We start from the raw sequence: 13,107 nt of genomic DNA, 5'->3' as shown, positions 1-13,107 counted from the left end.
ACGACCAGCTTTTTGGTATGATGCTTGAGAATCTATACACCGAATCTATACACTGTGCTCGTGTATCTATATTTTCCCCCATTTTTCCCCCTTAGTTGGGTTGGTTGAGATGGCAATTCAGGAAATGCATGTATAGACCTCCATCACAAACCGAGAAACAGGAAGCAAGAACTACAAGTCTCACTCACCAACCTTCCCCGGCGATTTAATCATTCCTACCATCCAGGCAGACCATCTTTTGTCCTGAGAACCTGTCGCCATCAAGCAGGACCATGTGCCTCGCTTAGTCATGGTCTCCGACGTCATCGCGAAGATTTTCGGTCTCTTCGCCGACAGACGCTCGACTCTTTTTTTGAGACCGCAATGCTCTGAGTTTTGGGTAAGTTTGCTCCCAAGTGGGACGAGGCGGACATCGAATCAAGAAATCCTCTAACACATAAGGCGTCAGTGACCCAACAGCCCTCTTGCCCCCCACTTAGCCTTATATTCGCATCCGGCCCTGACTCAACCCCGCGACTCGATCGATTTTCATGCTTCCCTGCCTGTTCTAGACGACCTGAGGGCCGGTTACTCCATTTTCGCGACCCGTGGAGATTTTGGGAAACGTGACAAAAAGCAATCATTTCTTCAGTCAAGCTGGTGTCTCTCTTCTCTCGCCTTGTCGCTGGCGGCCGTCCGCACAGCTTTACTCGGTTTTTTTCGACCTCTACCCGCACGATGGCGCCCAAGGAGACGACTCGGATTCTGTCGGTCCGTAGACTGAACCAGGAGGGACCCGGAAATAAGTCACTGGCCGAATGGTGGGATAGCGAGCGCAATAGTAAAACACCCGAGGCCGCCGCGATCGAAGAGGCCGCGGAGCTTCTGCGAACGAGCGATATCCCCGTGGCCTTCCCCACGGAGACGGTATACGGACTCGGCGCGGACGCGACCCGCAGCGATGCAGTGCAGGGGATCTACCGGGCGAAGCAGAGGCCCTCGGACAACCCGTTGATCATCCACGTGGATTCGTTGGAGATGTTGGAGCGCGTGCTTAACCCCGTGCAGGCGAGCCCGACGCGCTTGACCAAGACCGCGAAGAACTCGATCCCCGAAATCTACCATGCCCTCATCGACCGGTTCTGGCCGGGTCCGTTGACTATCTTGTTGCCGAACCCGTCGGGCTCGCCGCTCGCGAAGGAAGTCACCTCCCACTTGACGACGTTTGGCGTGCGCATGCCCTCGTCGCCGCTGGCACGGTTGCTGATCCACGTTACGGATAGGCCGCTGGCCGCGCCGTCGGCTAATGCGTCTACGAAGCCCTCCCCGACTAGTGCGGAGCATGTGTGTCATGACCTGGAGGGTCGGATTGAGCTGATTCTCGACGGCGGTGCCTGCGGTGTTGGGGTGGAGAGTACGGTGGTGGACGGGCTGTCGGAACCGCCTGCGATCCTGAGACCGGGTGGAATCGGCATCGAGGAGCTCCGAACGTGTGCTGGGTGGGAGAATGTGCAGATTGGCTACAACGACGGGAGTCTGGAGGTCAAGGAGGTTCCCCGGGCGCCTGGCATGAAGTACCGACACTACTCGCCCAAGGCGCGCGTGGTGCTTTTCGAACCCGACTCCGACGAGAAGGCCGTGTCCAAGCACATCCGCAAGGACTTGGAAGATACCGCGATCGGTGCGCATATGATTGGCATCCTACGGACTCGCAACTGGAAGCAGGGACTGGGATTACTGTCGGACGAGGAGATCGAAAAGACGCTGAAGCCTATCCCTTCCCTGGTCGACAACCTGGTAGGATTCTCGGCCCCCGTGAACGACCGGATCAACGGGTGTCTGGCCGCCAAGGAGACGTTTGACTGCCACCTGGGCGCGGACGTCGAGACGATCGCGCGTCGACTGTTCTCTGCACTGCGGGCGATGGACGAAATGGAGGTCGATGTCATCTACGTAGAGGGGATCTCGGATCAGAGCGGTGATCTGGCCGCTGCGGTCATGAATCGACTGCGCAAGGCCGCCGGCGCCGAATTGAGAGTATGAGATGGATTCTGATATAGAGGGAGTAGAAGGAGTTGTTGTTTCAGATTTATGCTTAATGATCTTACTATCGGATAGAATTTTATATTATACTTACAATTTATTATCAAGTGTTGTTATTATCATGATTGCGCAGAACATTCCAAGAAGTAGATAACGTGGATAAGATGAATGAACGCCTTCTCCGTTCTCCGTCGGAAGTCCCCGAAGGCCATCAAACTTATCAGATTAGTGAACAAGAGTGGGTCGTTGCCTTTCTGCAGTCTAATTTTTAAGCCTTTTAAGGCCGGCGTGTTTTAGGGCAGTACTATCATTTAATGATTTAAACATGCTGTCTTCTATCTTCTAGAACTCTTTAAAAAGGCTTCGGTGCTTTTCTTTTTGTTCACTGTCGCTCATTTTGATCCAGGATATTTCCGTTCGTTGTTTATACACTTTTCATCCCATTGCTTTTTATCTGATTCTATCATTCCTTCGTACACTCGTTCCTCATCACGATGTGTCAATCCGACCTGCACGACTTCCTCCACGGTCTCCCTAAATGCGAGCACCACGTCCATCTGGAAGGCTGCCTCACCCCGGAGCTGATCTTCCAGCTAGCCGCTAAAAACGGCGTGCAACTACCCCAGGACCCAGCCTACGAGTCCGTAGCGACTCTAACGCAGCGCTACGGCCACTTCACGTCGCTGGATGACTTCCTCGGCTTCTACTTCACGGGCATGTCCGTGCTCCAGCACGAGTCTGACTTCGCCGACCTCGCCTGGGCCTATTTCCAGAAAGCCCACGCCGACGGCGTCCACCACGCTGAAGTCTTCTTCGATCCCCAGGTGCATCGCGATCGCGACATTCCCTACGCTACTATTGTCGCGGGCTTCGTGGCGGGCTGCAAGCGCGCTGAGCAGGAACTCGGCCTCTCCACGCGTCTCATCCTCTGCTTTGTGCGCCATCTCTCTGTCGAGTCGGCTGCTTCGGTCTATGAGGAGGCTCTGGCGCATCAGTCCTTCGACACGGACCTCGTCCATGGCCTGGGATGGTCCTCGACGGAGGTCGGGCCCCCCAAGGATATGTTCCGGGAGTTGTACGGCGCTGCCTCGGAGCGGGGGATCCGGCTGACGGCGCACGCGGGCGAGGAAGGCGATGCGTCGTACATCAGCACAGCGTTAGAGCTGGGGGCTAGACGGATCGACCACGGGATTCGGCTCGTCGAGGACCCCGTGCTGATGGACCGTGTGGCCCGCGACGGCGTCATGCTGACCGTGTGTCCGATCTCGAATGTGCAGCTGCGGTGCGTCAAGTCCGTCGCGGAGGTGCCGATCCGGACGTTCCTGGAGGCGGGCGTCAAGTTCTCGATTAACAGTGACGATCCGGCGTACTTTGGGGGGTATATTCTGGATAATTACTGTGCTGTACAGGAGGCGCATCAGCTCTCGGTGGATGAGTGGAAGGTGATTGCGCAGAACAGTGTCAGTGAGAGTTGGATTGATGAGCAGAGGAAGGCGGAGTTGTTGGGGCATATTGATACTCATGTTGAAAGGCATGTGGCTGTGGCTGTATGAGTTGGATTAGGGATGATTAATGAAGTTCAATGACTGTTTCATGTTGTACAAGAGATTGTAGTGTAAGACCTGGATCTCCTGGGGTCATGAAGATATACCAGAGAAGTAGACGGAATCGAGAAGATGAGTATAGATCAGAGTTATGCTCATCAAGATAGCATGATATATTTTGTGACAATCAGAGGGCTATTCACTAACTCCAAAAGTCTTCAGCTAGACTGTGCATAGCGACAGTCCTCCCGAATTACGAATCTCGAAGATATAGCTCGACATGCTCGATATACTCTATCGTTAGAGCCCCACGGATTACTAACAGCCACCCAAGCAACAAGCCCAACCGGAAAGGGTCACAACGTCATTTCCACCTCTCAAAGCTTGACGATGCAAGCGCGCTCCTTGACCAGCGTAACCCGCTCCATCGGTTGCAAAGCCATCTCGAAATCCTCTTGTAACGTCGGGACTCGGTTCCTCCACGCTCAACCATCGCTCTCACAGTCAGATCTACGCTTCTCCCGCCCACCTGCCACACCAGCCACTCGTATCTCGAGACCTACCAGCGGACTCCCTACCCTCAATACTACTCGTCTACACCGAAATATACACCTACAAACGAGAGCCATGTCATCGGACACCATTCCCGACCGCTACAAGCTGGTCTTCTTCGTGCCCCACTCGCATCTCGATGCCGTCAAGGACGCCGTGTTCGCAACGGGCGCCGGCACCTTCCCGGGTGGTAAATATGTCAAGTGTTGCTTCCAGATGCCCGGACAGGGACAGTTCATGCCAGCCGGGGGCGCGAACCCGACGATTGGCGCGGTGGGAACGTTGGAGTATGTCGAGGAGATGAAGGTCGAGGTGATGTGTTTGGGACGGTCGATTATGTTGCATGCGGTGGAGGCGTTGGTCAAGGCGCATCCGTACGAGGAGGTGGCGTATGAGGTTTATAAGATGGAGAATGTATGAGTGGAATATTAGGCATGAGTAAATCAGCCATTTCTTTGATAAAAAGAATGTAAAATGAATGAATGAAGTTGATGATGGGTGATGAAGAAGTGGAACTGGCAAGGCGGTCATTGGCGCAGAAGGCGGGAGTAATTCGTCGCCCCTGATTGGCCCCAGGCAGCAACCCGCAAAACGCCTTCTTCGAAGTCGATCTCATCGCTTCATCTTCGTCTTCATCTCCATCTCCATCTCCCCCCCCTCCTCCCACCTTCGATCCCCCCTCCGCCGCCAGCAATGGCCTCCAAATTCTTCCCCGTCGTCCCGCGGGTCGGTCGTCAATTGTTCCAGTCCGTCCCCAAGTCCCAATGCAGACCCTTCTCGGCTGGTCCGCAACGATTGAGCGACTCCCTTGCCGTGGTACGTTGAGAATTGTGCACGAGCCCGTCCAGGAGGGCTGAGTTGTCGCGGATATCGCGGATCCGTCTGACCGGCTCAATTGAATCCAATGCGACGGATTATCGACCCCATCGATGTTTTGCTGACCGGTTATCCCTATTAGCACCGCAACAAGCCCACCAACAACCCGACCATCCCCTTCCAGTTCTCCGAGCAGAACCTCAGACTCGCCGATGAGATCCTCAAGCGTTATCCCCCCCAGTACAAGAAGGCTGCCGTCATGCCTCTGCTGGATCTCGGTCAGCGCCAGCACGGCTTCACCAGCATCAGCGTCATGAACGAGGTCGCCCGTCTCCTGGAGATGCCCCCCATGCGGGTCTACGAAGTCGCGACCTTTTACACCATGTACAACCGGGAGCCGGTGGGCAAGTACTTTGTCCAGCTCTGCACGACGGTATGATATTTCCCGTACACACCCATAATATTTTCGTCCGACAATGGGGTTGTGACACGTACTGACACGGGACCTTTCATCAGACGCCGTGCCAGCTGGGTGGCTGCGGTAGTGACAAGATTGTCAAGGCTATCACGGAGCACCTTGGCATTACGCCCGGACACACCACTGAAGACGGTCTCTTCACTTTCGTCGAGGTCGAATGTCTGGGTGCCTGTGTCAACGCTCCTATGGTCCAGATCAACGATGACTACTACGAGGATCTGACTCCCGAGTCGATCAAGACCCTGCTTACCGCGCTGAAGGACTCCACGACTGCCACAGAGGCCGGCAAGCCCGTCCAGGTGCCTGCCCCCGGACCTCTGAGCGGCCGAGAGAGCTGTGAGAACAGCGGTGGACTCACGAACCTGCGGGAACCCGTGTGGGACCCCGAGACGATGATGCGAAAGGACGGTGCTTTGGATCAGCAGCAATAAATTCCAGATAATTCATAATTCAAGCGAAGGGAGATTTGTCTTTGACTTGATGTCTTGTGATTGTCTAGTTCTCATTTTCTTTTTTTCCTATCTCTATTCTCCTGGTTGGTAGTAACGAACAGGGACCGCCAGGCGTCGATTATTGTACAGTACGTTGTTCCTCTTTTTTTTTTTGTTCCTCGGAGGAAGGCCAAAATTCTCAGATGATGGTGGGCAGTCCTCTCGACCTGCCATTGTTGAAGAGTTTGTTTAGCAGCAACCCAATAAATCCATTTGCTTTCGAGTCTCACCGTGATCTTCCAGCTTAACGCATTCCTCAGTGAGAACTTCCACTTCTTCCACTTTCTTGGTCATGTGCCCAGGGTCCAGCCCCAAGTAAATAAACGTTCCTTCTCTTCTCACTTTTCCAACTCAATTCTCACTTCTCAACCTTCATCTCATCTTCCCTCCTCCGCCTTCCTTACTCCAGAGAGTAAGATTTACATTGTTTGCCCCTTTCCCCTTCCCTCTTCTTTCTCAATCCCCCCAAGAGTCACATCGTACCCCTCTCACCCCTTCCCCAGGACGGAGGCCCGGCGGTACTGAAAGATGGACACGTCCACGGTCCGTCTGGCCAGAATGTGATACACATGGACGTGTTTCGTCTGTCCGTACCGCCGGGCCCGTCCCGTTGCCTGAATCATTGTCGACTCGTAGTTGTACTGAGTCTCTGCAAGCATGGGTGAGAGGAATACGATGTGATTCGCTTCTTGGAGGTTCCTAACAAAGAACATCAGTCATGCTTGCAGAGCATAATGGATCGGAAACCGCTGGGTTTGACTTACAGGCCCGCCGCCATTTCGTTCCCCAACATCAACATCAACACCCGACTCTCTCCGAACCCCTCTGTCAGATACCTCTCCAGCTTCTTGGTCGACGCTTTGTCGTCTGCGAAGATCGCAGTGTGCTTGATCTTGGCGAGGGTGAGGGCCTTCGAGGCCACTTTCATGATCTCTTCAAACTGGATAAATAGCAACGCTTTCTCGCCTTGGGGTATGCTCTCGATGATCTCGATCAGTTTGTCGATCTTGGTCCCTCCGTATCGTGCGCTGATATCCCCATAGTTGCCGCCAAGCTCTGATGCGTCTATGAAATTATCCTTTTTCGCTGCGCCCTGACAGGTTGGGAGCACACATTCTTCGCTCGCGTTGAATTTCAAAGCACAGCCGGAACAGATAGAATGGCCACATGAACCAAGAATGGTGACTTCACTTGGACCGCGGACCCTCTTCTGGCAGTCGTCGCAATTCAACTCCAGGTTCGCTTGCACACGATGCATGGCTTCGAGGAACCTGAGGGCCCTTGCTCGCATTACCCACTCAGCAAGATAGCTGCGCATGTTTGCCACGGTTCTCCTCAGTACAGCGCGGATCTCTTCTTTCTTTTCTGGCCTGTCCGGCAGCGCAGGCAGTTTATCCTCCTTTTTCTTATCCTTTTGCGCACCTCCACCGGCTCTCTCATTTGTCTTCCCTGCCGCTGCCTTGCCGGTCGGTTTGGCCACTTGCTCAGGGTCTGCAAAGAAGAGTTTCCAATCTTCTTCCGTCTGATCAAGAAATGCTTGCCGGATAACAGCTTCAGCCTTCGCTGTCACCGTATCATCACCGAAATCATGTTTTCTCACACTCCCGGTGAACTTTTCGAAATGAGGTTCGTTCTCGTCAACCTTTCCCAACAGCCAAATGGCTAACTTGACTTCCATAGCGAAAATCTCCACGGCAGCGGCGATTTGGTCCTGGCGCGTCTCAATGAGAGACTTGCAGGTGGTAGCTTCCGGCTTTCCGTTTTTCCACTGGTTGCTGAGAGCAAGAGTTGTACAGCGCTTGAGAAGTGCCTCGTCGGCCGAGCTGCTACTGTTAATGATCTCATCAATTCGCTTTGTCCGTTCGCTTCCGAGTTTACTCCGGCTGCCGCGAATAACCTGTTCTTCCAGCCCTAGGAGTTGCCTATGAAGCTCATAATAGATCGCTGTCTCAGCTGGTAATAGGGTAACGAGAATGAAGTGCTCCGTGATTGGGATTTCGCCGATGCTCGGAACATTCTTGCGGGCAAAGCGGTCGAGGAACGTCTGGGCGTGCTCATGTCGATTCCGGTGCCATGCCTCGCTTCGAGGGGCTCGGTAAGCTTGGAAGACCTCTGCGTCTGATTGAATTTTCTTTTTCAATTTCCAAAGCTTGTTATGTGACTTCATGTCATCATCGTCGATGCCGAGGTGGACCCCCAAGAGCGGCGCTATCGTATTCACATCGGCGAAGTTATTCAAGGGCGGCGTCCCGGACAGTACCCATCTGGCGCGAGCTTGTAGAGCTGCGATGGGGTTGGGCTCAACTCTCACATATGTGAACTCGTCAATGACTAGACGTTCAAACGAGAAAGCGTGGATCGTCAGATTTTTCATCGTGTCCCAGTCTTGATCCTTTGTCCTCCTGTCTATGCCGAACCCTTCTCTGTCACTCCAGAACAACCTTTGTGTTGGCTTACGACTTGTTGCTCCAGCATCGCCTTTCTGGCCCTTGCCGCCGGCCTTGACGGTCTTACGCTTTCTGCCAACACCTTTACGGTTTGGGTTGGCATCTTCACGGCTCGAGGTGGCAACGTTCTGGTCCGAGGGAGCATCGATGTCCTCGTATTCGGTGTCGTCGCGATCTGATTCGGCCTGGGCAGTGTCTTCGTTTGCCTCCTCGTTCGCCGCATCCCCTTCCACATCCTGCTCCTCCGTCTCTCCTTTCTTCTTCCTCTTAGGGGGAGCAAATGTTCTCAGTGGCTGCAGTTGAACGAGCTGGGATATCTTGGACCGGAGGGTTTCGGGATCTCTTCCGTCATCAGTGTCTGACTCCTCGTCGGCGCTAGATATGACTGCGTACTCGACGTCAATGCCTGCATCGCGAGATTGATCTGCATTAGCTTCCGCATAATGCCTTCCTCTCAGTCGCTTTGATGGGGTGTAGGTAAAATTCGCCGTGGTATTTCTCAACCTCCGGCGTCTGGCCTCCAAGGAGTCGAGGAATGCAGAGGGACCCTGGTCCATGAGGGTGTCAACCTGTTCGGTGAGAGACTGATGGGCCTCCGAAAACCAGTCCACGAAATTGCGACCTTCTGGCTGCGGCACTCGTGGCATACCGGTGAACATTTGCATTTTTCGGTAATATTTTCGATCACCCAAAACTTCCCAAGCCATCAAAACAATGTCCGTCTCTTGAACCTCGCGAATGGTTACCTTGTCGAGGTCAGAGCTCTTGTTGAACCCAAGGACCTTGTATTTCGTCCCAAGGAACTTGGTGATCTCGAGCATCCATTGTGTGAAAATCGTGCGAGGAGTTAAAATGAGGGTCGCCTTGCTTGGTATAAAGCCCTTTGTCGGCGCAGGCCGGGGAACACTGTCCCGTCTGGATTGCGCATCGATCAATCCAAGAATGATGGCTGTTTTCCCGTAACCAACGTCATCTGCCACAAGACCGCCACGAATTGTTTTGGGAGCGCTCACTTTCGCCTCCGCCCGCCACATCAGTTCAGCAAGTAGAGCCTCCTCCACCTCTTCTTCGACGAAAGGCTCAATGTCGTCACCTTCCTGCTTGACCATCCAATATAAAGACCGAAGCTGTTCTGGCCGCAGCGTAATCCTGAAATTAGGGGGCTGAATGGATTCGGGGTCCGCGTCGTTGTTACCTAGCTCGAACTTCGAGAATGCCAAATTCCTCGTGTCGTGCGCGTTAGGGACCAAGCGCCAATGAAAGGAAGCACTCCCAATAGTGCTTGAACCAAGAAGTTTGTTGTATGCCTGATGTAGAAGAGTTTGGACATTGAGAGTGACTCGCATGTTTACAGAATTGGCCTCGTCTACCCGGCGGAACACCAAGAAAGGGACTGGCTTCGACTTGAGCTGCCTCTCATATAGGGCGGCGTCCCGCGGATCCTCGCAGGCTTTGATGACGCCGCGTGTACTGCAGCTCCAGACCATCGCTGGCTTTTGGGGAGTGCAGACAGTGCATCCGGAAAACTTCTCATCGCTATTCCATGCCTGCTTTTCTATGACCCGGTTCCAATGTTCATAGCCGGTAGAGGTGGTGACTCTGAGCAGCAACCAGGCGAAATCCCTCAATTCAGCTTGTGAGTCCAAAGGGCTCATGGCTTCCCACGGTCCCACGGTCCCAAACGAGCCAATGGTGGCAGATGGTGCTGAAAATGATAGCAAGGTGATATTCTGCCTGCTGCATTCAGTGTGATCGATCGAGATGATGTGCCCCGGCTCCGGGCCAGTGAAGGTGATAGGAGTATCGGAGGAGTAGGGCTGCAAGAAAATTGTTTCGACATCGATCCATTTGCGATAATAGGTACGGACAGACTCCTGGTGAGCTTCAGGCTGTCTACTTGGACGCCAAGTGTGAGCCACTTCGGCAAGGGTTAACCGCGGTGCATAGCTAGGATCTCGCGCATGCTCCAGGGCGAAGACAAATGAGTCGTACTTCGGCTCGCCCAGCTTTGTCGGATCCAGAAACAGATATACTGCTGGCTTGTTCTCGCTGGCTTCCCTTTTGTGCAGGGATGCATTCGCCGTGCCGCACTCGGGCAAAAGATTGTATGTTCCTCGAACATCGATTTCGAGTCTGTTCATGTCCTCATCGGAGCCTTGGACGACGACCTGGGACCAAACTTTCGACGATGGGATACCTTCTCCCTGCAGGCCGCAGACTGCCTCGTAAGTCGGCACTTTCACGCCCGCCGGCTTAAAGATGAGATCTAAGCTTGAGCTTAGCGGAGCACAAACCTGCCAGGTACCTCCAAACAGGGATGGTGACGCGACCCTCATCCGCGCAATTGGCTTCGCAAGGATTTCCCGGTTCACTGAACGCGCGGGCTCGGTCTCCAATGCCTTTGCAAAAAAGCGCCATTCAAGTCCACCTGCCGGATCGATGACAAGGTTGAGGACGGAATGGCTACTCACATAGGAGACCACCCAGGCTGTTCCCCGTGTGATTTCCGAGAAGCGGAGTTCATCACCTACCGTTCGCATCACAGCGGCCAGGTAATCGTCCCAGATGACAGAAGGACAGATAACCGAGCTGTCATTTCTGAGGTCGCTGTAGCTCTCCGCGGTGATACCGGACACCATCAGTCTACTGGGGATGATCTTTCTAAGATCCGTCACGAAGTCCGAAGGTAGATTTCTGATCACTTTCAGGGAGGTGTATGAATGACTCGGGTTGCCGGCGCATCCAGCGCAAGCTGTGTGCTCGCACAATTTGCACTTGAGGATATCCTGACGGACGGCCGACTGCTTCTCACAAACACATAATCTGGCGCTGCGGGCAGCCCTTTCCAAAATTGTACCGATAATAAAGAAGTCATTCGAGCGAGGCACAACGTGTTTGCCGCGAGCCAACAAAACAGTTCCCTTAAAGGTGAGCCTCTTGGCTTTGGAGGTGCTGCACTTGGGCGAAGGAGGCCGTTCACCCTTTTCGAAGACCGTGTGGCCGATAATCAGGCCAGCAAGTATGGCGGCGCAAACGACAGTCGAACTCATTGCGTTCCCTGCCAGATCCTGTAGGTCACGCTGCGACTCCCGTGTTAAGATGAGTTTGTCAACAGGCAAGCCTTGCAGGGCGAGAGCCTCGATGCCGCACAGGGGGCCGCCTCTTGTGGTGAGATAAGGAATGCCGCTGGGAGTGATACACCCGATGATGCCATAAGAACGATTGTCGGTATCCCGGTCGATTCCCTGAGAAAGCTCCAGACATCGCCTGAAGATGCGTTAGCATGGCATGAAACCTACATGCAGAGATTCAACTTACTCTTTATAGTTCATGTCGTAACCTTCACTCTGCAGTTTCCGAAGAAAATTGCAGTCGATGGTGTCAATCACCCTTTCCGGGATAGCCCCGCAGAATATCTTCCAGCAAAAGTCGAGCATTTGTCGAGCGCCGTTATCCTGAAACCTAGTCACGGGTCGCTTGTGGCCAAGATCATTGCCGACGCGATAGTAATGATGACGAAGTTGGTACTTCGCCCAGCCCACATTAGAGCGCGTGGTCGCCGCGGCTTGACGGGCTGCCATGTCCCTCTCAATCTGCTCAAGCCGCTTGTTGTCTGCGGACAAGGTAAACATGCCGATGGGGGAGCTGGCCGGACGCCGGAAGCTGCCAACGAGCTCAGGCCATCCTTTGATGGCTTCTTCGGTAAGGCCTCGATCCTGCATCCGCTTCATGTCAACGCACAGCATGTATCCTCTCTCGCGGGTCTGAGGCAGGTAATATGCCTTGGTGTCCACGCCCACATGAATTCCCAGGTAGTCAATCTCAGCAAGGTACTGGACAATCATATCCCACGGTGCTGTATTCACGTTCTCCAAGATTATCATCCGGGGCCGGTAGACCCGCGCGTGGCGGATGATTGCCCAAAACGTTCCTCCAGACTCTCCCTGCTCGTCGAGCTGCTTCCGGTTGTTGTTCAAACCGGAGAAATCAACGCAGGAGAAGCCTGCCACCAGGAGGTCCACATTCTTGGGAAGCTTCTCCAGGGACCCGTACGCTGTTTTTCTGTTTCAGAAGAGATGTCAGTATCAGATTGGGGTATTTGTCATAGATAAGAGAAAAGAGAAAAAAAAAAACATGTTAAAATAGAAAATAGGCAAAAACAAATATAAACAAACTCTGAAAAAGCCAAGAAACAGATTGCCAATAGGCGTAGACAGGAGAACTTACGCCACACGATCTTTCAGCTCATTCACATCCCGAAACATATATCGAGGATGAAAGTTGCGCTCGATGTACGCCTGCTTGAACGGCACGATCTCAGCACTGAAGAGATGTCGAAACGGCAGGGTCATGCCAAAATGCTTTTCCAGTTCTGTCATACCAGTCAGTCAGAAACGTGCTCAAGGAATGCTTTCTCCTCTATCAACCCCCTCTCTACCACCACCCACAATATCAAAAACAACGACAACGACAAGAACCACGACACGTAAAGATGGAAAATAAAGATAAGAGAGAGAGGGAACTCACGACCACCAACCATCTCCAACGCCAACAACGGACTCTCCGTCCCCGAACAAACCGTCGCAACCCGCAACGCCCGGCCCCCCAGATGTTCCAAGACCTTCGCAAGCCCCAGCTCCAGCGCCCGACTCGTCATCGACCGATAGATTTCATCCAGGTCGTGCATCGGGGGCAGGCCCTCTGCTAGCCGCGTCTTGTATGTCTTTTTACCGTCGTATGGCCGGCTGCGGATTAGT

At 53.6% G+C, this 13,107-nt stretch overlaps 5 protein-coding genes across 5 annotated transcripts; 4 read left to right on the top strand and 1 right to left on the bottom strand.

Moving 5' to 3' along the window:
- Positions 1-717: 717 nt before the first annotated feature.
- LDX57_011761 (L-threonylcarbamoyladenylate synthase) lies at positions 718-2,022 on the top strand (the record flags this gene model as incomplete). Its single annotated transcript, XM_046093503.1, has 1 exon — positions 718-2,022. The coding sequence occupies one exon, from the start codon at positions 718-720 to the stop codon at positions 2,020-2,022; it is 1,305 nt and encodes a 434-aa protein (XP_045949481.1).
- Positions 2,023-2,516: 494 nt separating this feature from the next.
- Positions 2,517-3,575, top strand: aah1 (adenosine deaminase; the record flags this gene model as incomplete). Its single annotated transcript, XM_046093502.1, has 1 exon — positions 2,517-3,575. One exon carries the CDS (start codon positions 2,517-2,519, stop codon positions 3,573-3,575), a length of 1,059 nt encoding a protein of 352 aa, XP_045949480.1.
- A 123-nt stretch (positions 3,576-3,698) lies between these two features.
- LDX57_011759 (uncharacterized protein) lies at positions 3,699-4,538 on the top strand (the record flags this gene model as incomplete). Its single annotated transcript, XM_046093501.1, has 2 exons — positions 3,699-3,702; positions 3,892-4,538. The coding sequence occupies 2 exons, from the start codon at positions 3,699-3,701 to the stop codon at positions 4,536-4,538; spliced, it is 651 nt and encodes a 216-aa protein (XP_045949479.1).
- Positions 4,539-4,721: 183 nt separating this feature from the next.
- NUO24 (complex I 24 kDa subunit family protein) lies at positions 4,722-6,644 on the top strand. The gene is made up of 3 exons (XM_046093500.1): positions 4,722-4,934; positions 5,077-5,367; positions 5,451-6,644. The coding sequence occupies exons 1-3, from the start codon at positions 4,812-4,814 to the stop codon at positions 5,841-5,843; spliced, it is 807 nt and encodes a 268-aa protein (XP_045949478.1). The 5' UTR covers positions 4,722-4,811; the 3' UTR covers positions 5,844-6,644.
- Positions 6,392-13,037, bottom strand: LDX57_011757 (putative SNF2 family helicase; the record flags this gene model as incomplete). The annotated part of the gene is made up of 5 exons (XM_046093499.1): positions 6,392-6,602; positions 6,668-11,617; positions 11,669-12,412; positions 12,578-12,722; positions 12,878-13,037. The coding sequence occupies 5 exons, from the start codon at positions 13,035-13,037 to the stop codon at positions 6,392-6,394; spliced, it is 6,210 nt and encodes a 2,069-aa protein (XP_045949477.1).
- Positions 13,038-13,107: the final 70 nt, after the last annotated feature.

This window comes from Aspergillus melleus (assembly GCF_016097325.1).
Source record: "Aspergillus melleus strain CBS 546.65 chromosome Unknown contig7, whole genome shotgun sequence".
Classification (NCBI taxonomy): Eukaryota; Fungi; Ascomycota; class Eurotiomycetes; order Eurotiales; family Aspergillaceae; genus Aspergillus; species Aspergillus melleus.
This window is presented reverse-complemented; position numbering and strand designations above follow the sequence as displayed.